The sequence below is a fragment of the Penaeus monodon genome, chromosome 38 (assembly GCF_015228065.2).
Source record: "Penaeus monodon isolate SGIC_2016 chromosome 38, NSTDA_Pmon_1, whole genome shotgun sequence".
Taxonomy (NCBI): Eukaryota; Metazoa; Arthropoda; class Malacostraca; order Decapoda; family Penaeidae; genus Penaeus; species Penaeus monodon.
The window spans coordinates 15,590,547-15,606,090 of record NC_051423.1 but is presented as its reverse complement, the minus strand read 5'-3'; the positions used below and the strand labels follow the sequence as shown (position 1 = coordinate 15,606,090).

General features: G+C 37.4%; 1 protein-coding gene across 3 annotated transcripts in view; it reads right to left on the bottom strand.

Annotated features, from left to right (window-relative positions):
- Positions 1 to 14,311: 14,311 nt before the first annotated feature.
- LOC119596539 (C-type lectin 37Db-like) overlaps positions 14,312 to 15,544 on the bottom strand; it is a 66,185-nt gene continuing 64,952 nt past the window's right edge. For all 3 annotated transcript variants that reach the window (XM_037945835.1, XM_037945836.1, XM_037945837.1), the window contains one exon: positions 14,312 to 14,537. In XM_037945835.1, coding sequence (XP_037801763.1) covers positions 14,420 to 14,537 — 118 coding nt within the window. In that variant the 3' untranslated portion in view covers positions 14,312 to 14,419. The remainder of the gene's footprint in view (positions 14,538 to 15,544) is intronic.

Here is a 15,544-nt window from a genome sequence, read left to right as displayed (position 1 = left end):
TAATATAACATAATGAAATATAACAGTGTACCGCTTTAATTAAAGAGAATGTATTGTGGCGAAACAAAGAAAACTTTTTCTTTGTGGGTACACTTTATATTTACTATTCCTAATTTTGTGTAATAAGATAAACATATAAAATTTATATAGAAATATAAATATAGTATCATCTTTCTGAGAAAATATTTAAATACTATTATCTTACATAGCTAACGACTAATGAAAGTTGAGGTATACATAAGTGGTAACATATGCATAAAGACCAAGTAAGTGAAGTATACAAAGGTGAGTACATAGACGGATTTTTATGTCATTCTAACTTCCGTTCCTTGTGCTCATTACACTGTTATACAAACAACTAACTAGCACTTAGTATCTCATTTACTGTCTAAAAATCTGGGGCTCTACAAACAATACACAAATGCAAAGAAAAAAAAAAAAGGACTCCAACCCCTTCCCTCGGGGGGTTGCAATGTTCCCCAGAGGTGATGCCGACCATTAAAATCTCCCGTGTAGAAAGGGATTGGCAACTGCCCAAGTAAATGTCCAAATCATTAATGTTCATTTTTGTGGAGGAAGGTAATATGCAACAGTGAAAGGTCGTGTAAGGGGCCATTCTCCCCCTTCACCTGAGTGTTGCCTGCGGTGGATGCCTGGAAGGGAATATCTTGACGTACCTTTAAAAATGCACTCCTCCCCCCATGATTTTCATTGTCAAAGGTTCCATAATTTGGGCTTAACTTGGTATCCTTCAGGAAAATGGGCGTTTTTCCCTGCATAATCTCTTGTGGGGCAACACAAATGGGTTCATGAAGCTATAGATGTTGCAGTTCTTCCCATTTTGCATAATTTCCCTGAAGTTCCATTGGATTAGGGTTCCCAAAGTTTTTTTAATTATTTCTTCTAATGTTTGGCAGCACCTGTGGTAAAGGTTTGCCTCATACCTTAGGCTGCCCTTTCCTATCCTGGGAGTAATTTTTAAAAAATTTTTTTTACCTGGGGAACTATTTTCACGGGTTTTTCCCTTTGGACAGGTTCGATTTTTTTGTGGGCAAAGGACGGCCCTTTGAGCCTTTCCCTTCAGGGGCATTTGTTAGCATGGTCCCTCGGGGGTTTGTGGGCTGGAGTCTTTTGGACGGGGGTTAGGTTCCTTTGCCTGGGCAAAGGGCATCCTGCCTTTACTTCGGGGCATTCGCTAGCAGCAGGGCCCCTGTGGATGGGGTGGGCTGGAGTTGCCCGGGTCGGGGAGGTTTATCTGGAGCTTGCCTGAGGGCCCCAAAAGCCCTTTACTTTGGAGGGGGAATCTCCTCAATAGACCCCTCACCCCTACCCCTTTTCGGGTGGAAAAAACTCACCGGGGCAGTGTCACAATTTGGGACGAGGTTTAAGGAAGTGGCAGATGTGTGCTGTAAGAAGCTTTGGGAGGGAAAAGGGTTTTGGGGGGAAGGAGGAGGGTAAAACCAAAAGAAAAGGACCTACCGGGCGTGAAAACGACACGGGCTTTGTTTTTCCTCGGGAAAAACCAACTTTCTCCTTGCCCCTTATCCCAAAATACTTTTTTTTAAAAAAAAAATTTGTCCTTTTTACATTGCTTTGAGAAGTTCATGAGTTTCTTTCCAAAACAGCATATTGGACCTGGACTTGTCTTTTTTTTTTGATGACCTGTTGTACCCCTTTCCCAAAACCCTTTTGGTTGCCCTTTTTTTTTTAAAACGGCAAGAGGGGGGTCCATGCCATAATTGGGGAGTGGAACCCCGTGGGGTTTGGCACAAGGCTTTCCCTTGAGGGGGGACCATGCTAAGTACTAGTGGTAAAGACCATTGATGGTTATAAATCAGGGATCTTGACATTTTCGAATACATGGGAAAAAGTTGATGTCAACGTGATCCCGCATCACCCACAGCGAGGGTACCTAATATTTGAGGTTTCGTCACCAGACAGAGTGACCTCTGCGTGCGATATGCGACTTCCGGGGGGCTCGTTTCATGTTCTCCTCACAAAACCCCCATTCATGTAAGGGAATTGTCTTTTTTCCCCGGGCCTGATGAGGTTTCCCGAGGAGAAAATGTTAAGGAACTAGAAATTTTTTAATGTAGTGGCAGTAAAACGTTTTAGAAGAAGGTGAGGTTTTGGAAAATCGACACCGCTTTCTTTAACTTTTAAAATTAGTCCTTCCAGAATCGGTTAAATTAGCAGGTACCACCTCAAGGTAAAGCCAAAGTGCCCAACCCTATGCTGTCTTCCCTTCCAATCTTGCCGTTTAAAAAAAATGGATAACCCAAAAGTATTGTAAAATGTGGTACAACAGGCCCTCAAGGGAACCTTCCAGGGCCCAAAATGCTGTTACCACTGCAAGAAGCTCATGAACTTCTTCAAAGCAAAGTAAAGGTACAAATTTGAAAAGGAAGTATTGGTAAAAGGAGCAAGGAGATAGTTTTCCAAGGCAAGCAACGGCCCCTGGCTGTTTGCACGCCAGGTAGGGCCCTTTGCTTTCTTTTTTAGCCCTCTTTTTTCCCACCAACCCTTGCCCTCCAAGCTTTTACAGCACACCTCGCCACTTCCTCTAAACCTCATCCCAAATTGCGCACTGCCTCTGGTGAGTTTACAGAACGGATAGTGAGGGGTCTATTAGGAGATCCTCTCCCAAAGTAGTCTTTGGAGCCATCATGGCAGGCTCCAGAGCTCACGGTGACATCTCACTGCCACCACATCTACAGGAGCCTCTGCTGCTAGGCAGAATGCCCCTGAAGTAAAGGCTCAGGCACGCCCTTTGCCCATGTAATGAGCACTAGGACACGAAGTAAGAATGACCCAAAAAATTCGTCTGTGAACACCCTTTGTATACCTCACTTACTTGGTCTTTACTCATATGTTACTTATGTATACCTCATTTAATTGGTCTTTAGCTGGTAAGAAAATTAGTACTTAAATAATTATTTAGAAAGATGATATTTTATTTTCTTAGAAAGTTAAAACTTTACTTTACTATTTTTGTATCAGGTGCTATATATGTTTTAATTATTATACTAGATAAAGACAGTGTAAATATGCGAGTTTATCCTACAAAGTTCAGTTTTCTGTGTTTCCCCCACAAGGCATTCTCTTTAATTAGAGGGTACGCAGTTATATTTCACTGTTGCTTATTATATTAAGGTTCTATAATGGATATTTTAATGAAGAAACCAATATGTATTCATTTTGTTTCTGGAGAAATTTATTTAAGTTCCGGTATTATGCATATATGATTAAGACGAACCATATGCTAGTAATATATGTGACCTGAGTAGATGTTAAAATGTTAAGAATATACAGTGTTAAACCCTGATATTATAGTCATAACCAGAGAGAGAGAGAGAGAACCGAAACAAGTGCCTGGTAGATGCTCGAAAGAGGTTAGTAAAATTCTTTAAATACCAGAAGTAAGAAAGAACATTCAGCTGTACTAATATCAATAATAAAATTATAAATACTATAGATCTGATTACAGAACAATAACAAAGTAATCATTTGAGAACAATTGGAAAATCATGGTAATAGAATATCTTTTTCACAGCAAGTGGCTTACACGTGGCACCTGGATACCATCCAGACGTGTCTCTCTGTTATTATTGAGAATTTAAAACCCATTCAAGGAGTAAGTGTTAATGAAGTTTATAATAAAAATAATACTATCTATGCTAAAATGAGAGTTTCATAAACATAATATAATGTATATATATAAAACTACTCAGATCGTATATAATGGCATGAATATATGCAATTTGTTTGTTTGTCAAAAGTAGTTATGTTCCTACAAGAAATTAGTTATATTGAATCTTTTATTGTTTTATCATTCCTAAGATAGAACCATTGTTTCTTTTTTTTTAGGAATGGGTTTTTGTTTTTTGTTCGGTTTTGTTGTGTTGCTTCCTGAGAAGTCCTTGGAGAGACCCCACCAGATTGTAAAGCAGGTGCCATCCTTAGGAATCCTCTGAACTGATGCAAGAAGAAGGTAATTTGAGGAAAGTCTGTACAGACAAAGGATTAAAGGAAGGAAGACATAAAAGGAAGTTATACTACAAAATTTAGTGGAGAATTTGGACCTCTGTGTCAATTAAGGTTTTTTTTGTTGTACAAGTTTAATGATTTATAATTCAATATATCAAGAAATGTAAGATTATCAATTGTTTGATATTACCCTTCTCTCAGTTACCTCTAAGACTGAAATTAGATCATCAGTAACCCTCTTATGATTATATTTTTATAGTGTGGGTTCATCAAGAGTATGACTCAGGTTATGATACAGGAGAGCTCACACTTGACGTTAATTAATAGTGCCCCCTCTAGATAAAGCCTGATTTGATTTCCCAGTAGAAAGGGAAATAGTGGCTTTGACCATAGAGAGGAGGGAGTGGGGCCTACATTAAAACACCATAGGCAAGGCTCCTGAGGCCTTCAACGGACCCCCAGCTGCCACAACATCCACAGGGGCCTCCACTGCTAGGACAGAATGCCCCTGAAGCAAAGGCTCAGGCCGTCCTTTGCCCAGGTAAAGAATTCCTGGAACCTGTGAAAAGTTCCAGCTCCACAAATATTTAAAAGGGTCCCCCCAGGACAGAAAAGGGGAGCCTAAGAGGTTGAGGCCAATCCTTTTCCCAGGCAAAGAAACACCTTCAAGTAAACTATAGAGAACTAGTACCCTAAAACCCATGGTACTCAGCTGGATCATGAAAAGGGAAGAACTCAAGTTCAAACCTTAACCCAGTTGTGTTGCCAAAACTTATGAAGGGGAAAATTAAGCCCTTTACCCTAAGTCCAAATTGAACCTTATGGGAATTTCAAAGACTCAATTGGGAAAGAATGTAACTCAAGATATTCCATATCAATCCACCTGTGGACATGTCTGAGGTTGACAGGAATTGTCTTTCCCTGGGACCAACCCATTACACTGGCTTGCATGTCATCGAACCCTTCCTCCACCAAAAGCTGTGTGCTGCAACATTACATCACTTCCTCCACATAATCTGAACATTAAGATTTGAAATCTACTGAGCAGTTGCACATCCATTTCTACTCTGGGGACAATTTTTTTAGGGGGTTCAAAAAGAAAACATTTATACAAAGCCACATTATTTAAAAAGTCCCCCCTCAATAACCCCCTTTTTTTTTTCCCGTAAAAGGGAATATTTTGATAAGAAAGGGGGATAACCCTCAAAAACCCGAATGTCAAAGGCCCCATAAAATCCCAGGGCCCCCAGTAGAACAGAACCCCTAAAAAAATAGTGCCTTTTTCCCGGGAAAAACCTAAAATTTTTCCAAAAAGGGAAAAATTTTCCCAAAGGAAAAATTTTAAAAATACCCCAGGATCATAAAAAGGGCGCCAAATTAGGCCAAAACCTGCCCCGGGGGGGGAAACCCAAAAAAAAAAATTTCCCCCCAACCCCAAAGAACCAAAAATTCAAGAAATGGGAAAACCCAAACAATATTAGAAACCCGTTTTGGAGAAAAGGAAGTGGGGAAAAAATGCCCATTTTGGGGCCAACACCCTTTAAAAAAATTTCAAAACCCAATGGGGAAGCAGAATTAGAAGAAAACCCTTCACCACCCACCTCAGGAACCGGGTGGGGGGAAAAAGCCAAACTAATTTCAGTCATTCCCCCAAAGGGAAACTTAATTTTTTTGGAGATCATGGGAGGAACCCCTTTCACAATTTCAAATGGTGGCTCCCTCTGGGTTTTTTGTGAAACCCTCAAAAGGCCGGGGTCCTTTTCAAGATTATGATTTTAATAACGGAATCCCACACCATTTCAAAAAAAGGGGAAATTTCCCCAATTGCATAAAACCCCCGACACTTTTAAACTTCAGGAGGCAAAAAAACTTTAAAATTTTTAAAATTTTAGGGGGTAATGGATTTCCAAAAAGGGGATCCAAATTTTGGGACTTAAAGGGGACAAAATTTTTTTTTAACCCCAAATGAAGATTAGGAAATGATTTTTTTTTTAAAGTGTTTACACCAAATTGACCCCCCTTGCAGCAAAAGAATCTTAAAATCCCCTTTAAAGGGGTCCATCCAGGTTCGATTGAAAATTAAACAAAAACCCATTCCCCTTAAAAACGACCCCCCAAATTGAAAAAAAATTTCAAAACCTACCCAAGGCCAAAAAAGGGCTAAAGGGAGGGAAATTTGGGGGTTAAGATGAAAAAGCCCCATGTACCCACTTAAAGAAGGGGGGCAAAACCAAAAAAAAAAAAGATTTGAAAAGTGAAATCCGGAAGACCCCCGGGCCACACCAGCTTTTTTTTGGCAACAAAAAAAACCCCCCAGTGTGTTTATAGAAAAGGAAAATTTCCTCGGGCCATTTAAAAAGGGGGTCCTTTTGCAGCCCCCGTGCTCCCCGGAAGTGACAAATTCCATCCCAATGTTTTTCCCCAAGAGCCCCAATTCCCCTTTCCTTTTTTAATAATTTTAAGGGGGGCAAATTTCCTCCCTAAAAAACTATAAACCTTTTGCTAACTAAAAAACCCCGGGGAAAAATTAAAAGACCTTCCCCCCCCCTTTTGAATTGGGGAAAAATTTGGTCAATTTCATTGCACTGTGGAAAAAGGAAAATTTTTTTCCCCCTTTCAGTTTGGAAAAAATTTAAACAAAAAAGGCCCTTTTGGGGAAAAACCCAAGGGTCCCCCGGGAGGACATAGATCTTTTACCAAAAAGGTTACATCTCTTGAACGGCCCCAAATCGAAAAATTTTTTTTAAAAAGCTTACCTTTTAAAAGCTTCCTCTAAAAAGTTTTGGGGTTCGAGGGGGGGAAAACAGTTTCTCTAACCTGGAAAAAACGGGGGGGCCCCAAAAGGAAAGGTAGGTTTTTGCTTAAAAAAAAAAGGTTGTTCCAAGGCGTTCTTAAATTTTATTGGGATGATTTTAAAGTACTGCTCAGGAGGAAGCTTACAATGTGAAGGACGCATGCAGATGCAAAACAGGTTGTACAGGGGAAACATTCATGGGTTTCAAATTTTCTCCAAAAGACCAGGTTACATTTCACAAAAGGGAAATTCCCCCCTTCTCTCTATTTAGCAGGGAAAACCCCCTGCAATTTGTCCAAGAGGTGAAATACTTGGGTCTAATTTTTGACTCAAGATTACATGGGTGCCTACATCAACAGTTAAAAGTGAAAGGCTACAAAAGAAAATTAGTATTTTTGCGGGGTTCTTCACATTACTTGGGGTGAGACCGCACAACGCTTCTACGGACCTTTCGTGGCTTTTCATCTGCAACTCCCACTGTTCCCGGATGTTGGACTCGGTTCATAATGAACTTCCCAAAAATGTACGGGGGGTTTTAAAAGGGTTCCCGGGGTCTCCCCATCCAGACTGGTTTCAACCCCCTTGAGGTAGCTGATCCTATGGTAGGAAATGAGGGAAACTTGTGAACTTAAAATTTAAGTCTCAAATAAGGTTCTGGCGTTGGAAATTCCCCATTCCCCCCTTGGACTAATCAAGTCAAGCTGGATTTGGGGCCCAAATTGGGAAGGGGAGAGACTGAAGCAGAAGTCAGAGAGAGATTTCTTTAGCACTTTCTAGTACCAAAGGGTCGGGGCAAAATAACAGATGGTTTCGAAAAATTTAAAATGGTGTGGGTTTTGCAGCATGAGCAGAAAGGGAAAATGCACCTGGGAATCTTTTTTTCCCAGCAGCCTCGATCTTTACTGCAGTTTCATGCCATCCCTTTCGCGTTAAGATGACTAGAGATCTTATGAACCCTTTAATTGTGATATATTGTGACTCGTAGGCCTTCCAAACAATCAAGAGCTTAAACTCATCACATCCAAGTGAGGAAAGGGTTTAAATTGGCTTTCATGATGTCAAACTAAAAAGATAAATCTTGTTGGGGGGCCAGCACTGTTGGTTCATGGGAAAGCGAGCTGATCAAAAGGGCCAAGGGGCTGCCCCTCAGCCTTGGATCTGTTTTCCCCCCTCCCACACCCGATATGAAACCCGCATCGGGGGTTTTTCTTCGGATAAATGGAAGGGAAAAATAAGGATACCCAAAACAAAATGCGAGAGATTAGGATGGCCTTTGGGAGTTGGGTGACACATCCCCCAAAACCCAAAAGAAATTGCATTAACAAAACTAAGAATCGGGCACAAAAAGACTGATCATGGGGCCCATGATGGAAAAAACAAAGGGTTTGAAGGGTGCCCAAAACCCTTAAAGATCGCAATTATGGAAAGATGTGAACATTCTCAAACAGACGTATGTACTTTCCCCCCATATACACGAAAAAATTATTGGGGGAGGGTTGTGACATAGAAGGGTCTTTTTAGTTTCCTTAGGGGGGACTTATTTTTTAAAAAAATTTAATTTGCAAAAGTGTATCAATAATTTTATACACTTAGGTATAATTTTATGCTTTGTTTTTAAATTTTTTTATTGTTATTTATAAGATATTATTATAGATTTTTTAAAATTTTAAAAATCTTTAAAATTTTTTTTAACAAGTATTCCTAAGACCTTAGCTGTTGAAGGGCAATAATTTTAAATGACAATAATCAATCTTTTCACCTGTCTTCCTTCTTGGGTCCTTTGCCTGTACAGATTGATTGGTTGATTATTCAAAATTATCTGGGGCAACAGCTTAGGGCATTAACGGGAATACCTTGTTAAATAAAATATTAAAGGTTTTAAAACTTTAAAAAATTTTAATAAATACTTTCAAATACAATAAATATATTCAAAATCAAATCATAAAAAATGATTTTTAAGTGTATAAAAATTTTTCAAAACATTACGCATTAATTTTAATAAAAATGTACCCTAAGGAAAACTAATAAGACCCTCTACTAAATCCTCCCAAATATTGCCGTTTTTTTTTTTTTTTTTTTTTTTTTTTTTTTTTTTTTAACCTTCCCTTTATCAGTTCAGAGGACTCATAAAGATGACATCTGCTATACTTCTTGTCCACAGCACCAAGGATAAACTCAGGAAACAAAAAAAAAAAATAATAATAAGTGCCACATGTTAGCCACTAGCTGTGAAGAAGATATTCTCTTTATCTTTGTTTTCCAATTTGATCTGAAATAATTATTTTGCTATTGTTCTGTAATCAGATCTATAGTATTTTATAAGTTTATAATTGATAATATTACAGCTGGATGCTCTTTCTTACCTCTGGTATTTATAGATTTTCTAAACTCTTTTAGGCAGTGACAACATACTCGTCTCTGTTCTCTCTCTATTTATGATTACAATATCAGGGTTACAATATCACTGTATATTCTCCAAATTCTAACTTCTACTCAGATCACATATATTACAAGCATATAGTTCTTTTTAATCCATACATGCACACATCCAGAACTTAAATGAATCGCTCCAGTAACAAAAATAATACACATTGGTTTCTTCATTAAACTATCAATTATGCAACCTTAATATAACAATAGTGAAATATACCCTTTAATTAAAGAGAATGTATTGTGGGGAAACAAAGAAAACTTTTACTTCGTAGGGTAAACTATTATAGTTTACTATTTCCTAATTTTGGTGTAATAAGATAAACATATAGAAATTTATAAAGAAATAATATAATATAGTATCATCTTTCTGAGAAAATATTTAAGTACTGTTATCTTACATAGCTAACGACTAATTAAAGTTGAGGTATACATAAGTGGTAACATATGCATAAAGTATACAAAGGTGAGTACATAGACGGATTTTTATGTCATTCTAACTTCCGTTCCTTGTGCTCATTACACTGTTATACAAACACTAGCACTTAGTATCATCATTTACTGTCTAAAAATCTGGGGCTCTACAAACAATACACAAATGCAAAGAACACAAAAACGACAGAACTTCGCGACAAGAGTAGACTGGGAAAAGTAAATAAATATGACCACATCACACCACATATAAACAAACTAAAACGGCTAAAAGTACAACAGAAATACAACTACGACACATGTATTCTATCCATAAATTCATACAAGGAAATTACCCAAAATGGCTATTACCTATACATGACAGGTCCTTATATATCAAAAGATCGAATACAGAAACCGGGGCAAGAAATATGCAAATCCGAGGACTGGTGATATGGAACCAACTTCTAGATAATATCAGAAATGTCTCCAACCAAAATACATTTAAAAGCAAAAGTGAAAGAATATCTACTGAAATATCAATGACATCAGGCGTTTAAGTACAAGTACAATATTCCAGTCATTTGTGATATTGATGTACAGTCTATGTTGTTAAATAAGCATTGTATAATATCGATGTATATAACATCTTGTTACATAATGTAAACATCATATATGTAAACAGAATACCCATTGTAATTAATGGAATAAAGTTTTTTGAATTTGAGATCGCGTCTCTCTACTGGTTCAATAGACTGTCACATTTCTACAAACTTTTATGCGTGAGATGAGCTCTTGCCATATCCCTTCTAAACCAAAAGGGCAACAGGTCTGCTGTTTGTGGTATTAAGGGTAGCTTAGTCAGGTAATCTAGAAATACTCGATGCCTCCATTTTAGGGATTCTTCGTCGTGCTTCTATACATTTGAGGTAGAGTGTTGGGGTTACAGTGCGTGCACCGTCCCTTACCTTTCTAATATTTTTTTTTTTTTTCTTCTTTGTTATTTCCTTTATTCTCTCTTTTCTTTTTCCTCTTCTCTTTTTTTTTTCACCTTTTATTAACGATATTCTTAATTTATTCCTATTTCTCTGATACTTAACTGCTTTAACGGTTGTTGTTTTCAAAGTCAGGGAGATTCTTCCCTATTGACGTATAGTAGTTGGTAATGAGGTATTTTTGGACAGCTAAAAGCAGTATGAAGATGGAGTAAATTGTGCACAACCACCCACCGATAGACACGCACAGATACACACATACATTCATATTCAGTGTATATATATCCTCCCCCCCCCCCTCTCTCTCTCTCTCTCTCTCTCTCTCTCTCTCTCTCTCTCTCTCTCTCTCTCTCTCTCTCTCTCTCATTAACAGACGGAACCAGTGACCTCACCTTGTGAGGTCGCTCACGAGCTGATAACCAACGCCACGTGTCTAGTGGACGCTCACTGCTTGTGCCCGAGGATGACTCAGTTTTATCGGTTCGTGTCCAGCGCTCAACGTGACCAGGTCGTCACCGCCTCTGGTCCCCGCGCTCAGGGCTTACCCTGTCTTACCGTGTCTTCTCTTACTGTGTAAAACTCTTCCTTAATAAAGAGTCAAGCCGTTATAACGACTATCACTGCCAACCAGTCACAATCATTGTATTAAGGATTCATAGCCTTTTACAGACTGGTAGCAGGATGGTTGTTGTGTCCTTTTGGCTCGCAACACGGATACACAGTCTCCGAAATCGCTCGACCTTCACTTCCACAATCGACCATGTTTACAAAACCATGTGAGTACACGTTTTTGAGCCTCTTTATTTTTTTTCCCTTCCTTCTTCTCTCGTTATTAGAGAATTTTATTGTTTCAACTGCAACGAATTTCACACGTTCATGATTATCGTTATCATGGACATCATATAATTTTATTTCATTCCTCCCCTCACCCCGACCTGACCGCACTTTCTTTCCCTTCTGGTCAATTAGGACATGGAAAGAACAAGAGATGACCACTCGTTTTTCTCATAATTTTGGTTGTTGTTGTTGACACTATGGGGATTACTATAGCATCGTTACATTCCTCACTGGTGACAAGTTCTATTGGCACTAGAGCAGAGCTTGTAGTGCGAATTTTGTATATATTTATTTTGAGTATAGCGTTAGGATCTTCCCTATATCATAGTGCACAGGGATGCCCAATATAACCCGGGGTTGCATAAATCGCTTAATAGATCCATGCTCCGACATTACAATTGTAGGTAAAGGTAAAACGGAAGTTATTCGTTCGATCGGCAACTTTTGACCTGCAGTTACATCCGTTAGTTAATGTAGGACTAGAGTTTAAGCTAGAATCATTATTCGCTTATTAATCACGCCCATCTCACCTTCTAGAAGTCGCTTGCATGATTTGGGTAAATACCATGCGATTGTGTGATTCATGAGTTAGATAACCGTAGGGAATGTCACGAGCGCCCATCACAGATACGCAGGTTATTTATAGATTTACCTGGTTCCGTTCACTTTATTCTACAGCATTTCAATGAAGTCTATGTACAGTTAGACATGGCTGCCTCGGCAGTTCAGAATATCTGACCCCAAGAAGATTTGCTTGCTCGAAAACTTGCAAATATTTTTTCACGTCACCATTCATTAGTGCATACATTCTGTCACATATCATTAAATGTTGAATTTAATGTGGTAGTTGAAATAATTTTGTATTAATAGCATTGCTAATTTATCTCAGTATTGTTATATTGATTAATCTTGTGTTTGTGATTCATTCTCTGTGTGAGCTCACTCTCACTTTCATTCTCATTCATGCTCACTGTCACTCACACACACACACACATGCTTACTCACTCACTCGCTCATCCATGCAGAACAAAAGACACTGAAACCTTTTCATTAATATGGTTTGTTACTGTCGTAGTTGCAGGCGTAAAGATCTATGATGTATCTCTTTTGCCCGCGATTTTGTCAGTCGTGATGAGTGATTCGTACATGACATACAGTTTTCTTATTTTACAGTTATTTCTTCTTTGTGTGACAACAGTTGGTTCAAGTAAATCCTTGCAGATTGCCGTTGTCATTTCCCTTATCTACTCTCATATCTATCAGAGATGGTTGGTAGTTCAAACCATATTCATGGGGATCGCTACTGACATCTCCCTCTCCTATTTTTCTTCTTTATCTTTGTGAGAGTAAAACAGAAAATGATAAAAGATTTTTTAAAATATATATATAAAAAAATGCACTTCTTTGTCAACCCGGCCTTGGTAGGCGAGGAAGGGCAATGGATGGCAGGAGTAAAGACTAAAAATGAGTCATAGGAGGAAAATAATGAAATGAAAGACGAGATTTATAAATAACTATACACCAAGTTTAGTTTATTCAGAAATGGAATAAAAACCATGCTATTTACAAACTATTTTATGTTATTCTTGAAATTCATTTTTAAAAATCCGTCAACGCATAAAAAATATAAATCGTTTAACAAACATTGAAAGAAAAATGAAGCAGAGATAATAACAAGTGTTTAACATGTTATGAAAAAATATATATATATTTACAAAATTTCTCCATATAAAGTAGTTTTACGAAATAAACGGTAAAGCGTCTTTTAGTATAATCAACAATTTGTTTATAATAGATTATTTAAAAGAAAAAAGTGAATTTCTTTATTTCTTATTATTTGTAAGTTTATAAACATATTAGTCAGAAATCGTCCATAAGAGTTCTTATTTTCTACAAAAATACAAGTAATGTACACAACTCAATCTTGGAGCGCTTATACATTATATTTGACAAATACAAATACAAATATACAGGATATAAAATTAATAAGATTATACATTGTACAATAGTATGACGAGGCAAGTACAAAGAGAATGAATATGCATGCGCACACGCCCGCGCACACACACACACACACACACACACACACACACACACACACACACACACACACACACACACACACACACACACACACACACACACACACACACACACACACACACGCGCAAACAAAGAATGTAATCGACTGTCTCATTCAACTACTGTATCCTAAAATCCGTCAATTTCAATAATTATCATAATCCTAAAGAAAATTTTGCCAATTAAAAATGTTATACTTTTGAGTTATTATTTTTCCTTACTTTCTCTTCTTAGATATCCCATTTTCATTGTCTTCGCCATAGAAATCTCATTTTCTGTGGTCTTCGCCAAAGAAATCCTTTGTCAACAACTCAACAGCTTATGTGGCGCTGTTGGTCAAAAATATTTAACTGCCCAGAGAACCAATGTGTCAGCATTAATATTCTCTTTCTCTTGACGGAAAAAAATTTATATTATTGAGTGAGTGAGTGTGTGTGTGTGTGTGTGTGTGTGTGTGTGTGTGTGTGTGTGTGTGTGTGTGTGTGTGTGTGTGTGTGTGTGTGTGTGTGTGTGTGTGTGTGTTGTCCATTCTTTCTAACTTTTCTTGCTCCTTTTAACCATCCTCTTCCATCCTTCCAAACTCCAGCAGGTCAGCCTCTACGACCTAAAAACAGAAAAAAAAGAGAGAAAAGAAATCCAAAACAGATGCTCCTCTTTTTCTCAGGGACACGTTCACCCTCTTCTCTCACTCTCGAAGGAGACACATTCATCCTCTCCTCTTCCTCCCCCTCTCCCCCCCCCTTCCTTTTCCTCTCCCTCTCTCTCCCCTCCTCCCCTCCACTCACTCTCTCCCTCTCTCTCTCAGAGAACACACAGACGTCCACCTCCTTCCTTCTTGCTCTCAGGGCAGCAAACGGGCCCCTCCTCTCGCGGCCGCCATTCCTCAAGCCACCTCGCAGATGAAGAACGTCTCGAAGGAGCAAGGGCTATCGTTCCATTTCAGGCCTTTGCCGTCTCGGTTCCACAGCTCCAGGCAGTGTTCCATCTCTCCGTTCTCGTACCTGGAACGTAGAGACGACGCGTGAATATGGATGTAATGGATTATTACTATTATTATTATTGTTATTATTATTATTATTATTATTATTATTTTTTTTTTTTTTTTATTATTATTATTATTATTATTATTTTTATCACTTATTATTATTATTATGGTACCACGCAGTAATGATGATGATGATGATGATGATGATGATGATGATGCTCATCATCATCATCATCATCATCATCATCATCATCATCATCATCATCATCATCATCATCATCATCATCATCATCATCATCATCATCATCATCATCATCATCATTATCATCATCATCATTATAATCATTATCATTATTGTTCTTGTTTTGGGACCACATGGTAATGAAGATGCTAATGATGATGATTATTACTATGGGACCGCGCGATAATAAAGCTGATGATGAGGATGATGATGAGGATGATGATGATGATGATGATCATCATCATCATTATCATTATCATTATCATTATCATCATCATTATCATTATCATTATCATTATCATTATCATTATCATTATAATTATCATTATCATCATCATCATCATCATTATTATTATAATTATTATTATTATTATTATTATTATATAATATAATAATAAAATAATAATAATAATAATAATATTAATTATTATTATTATTATTATTATTATTATTATATTATTATTATTATTATTATTATTATTATTATTATTATTATTATTATGTAAAAAAATGATAATAACAATAATAATAATTATTATTATTATCATTATCATTATTATCATCATTATTGTTATCATTATTATTATGGGACCATGCGATAGTTATGATACTAATATCTATTATCAAAATGGAACTACGCAGTGATAACGATGGTAGAGATTACTATAATGATGATTATTAGCATTATTACTTGTTGAATTAAATCGTAGTCAGTAGTGATAGTAGTCATATCGCATTAGAAATAACTGAACGACGACCCATAATACGAATGACAATGATGA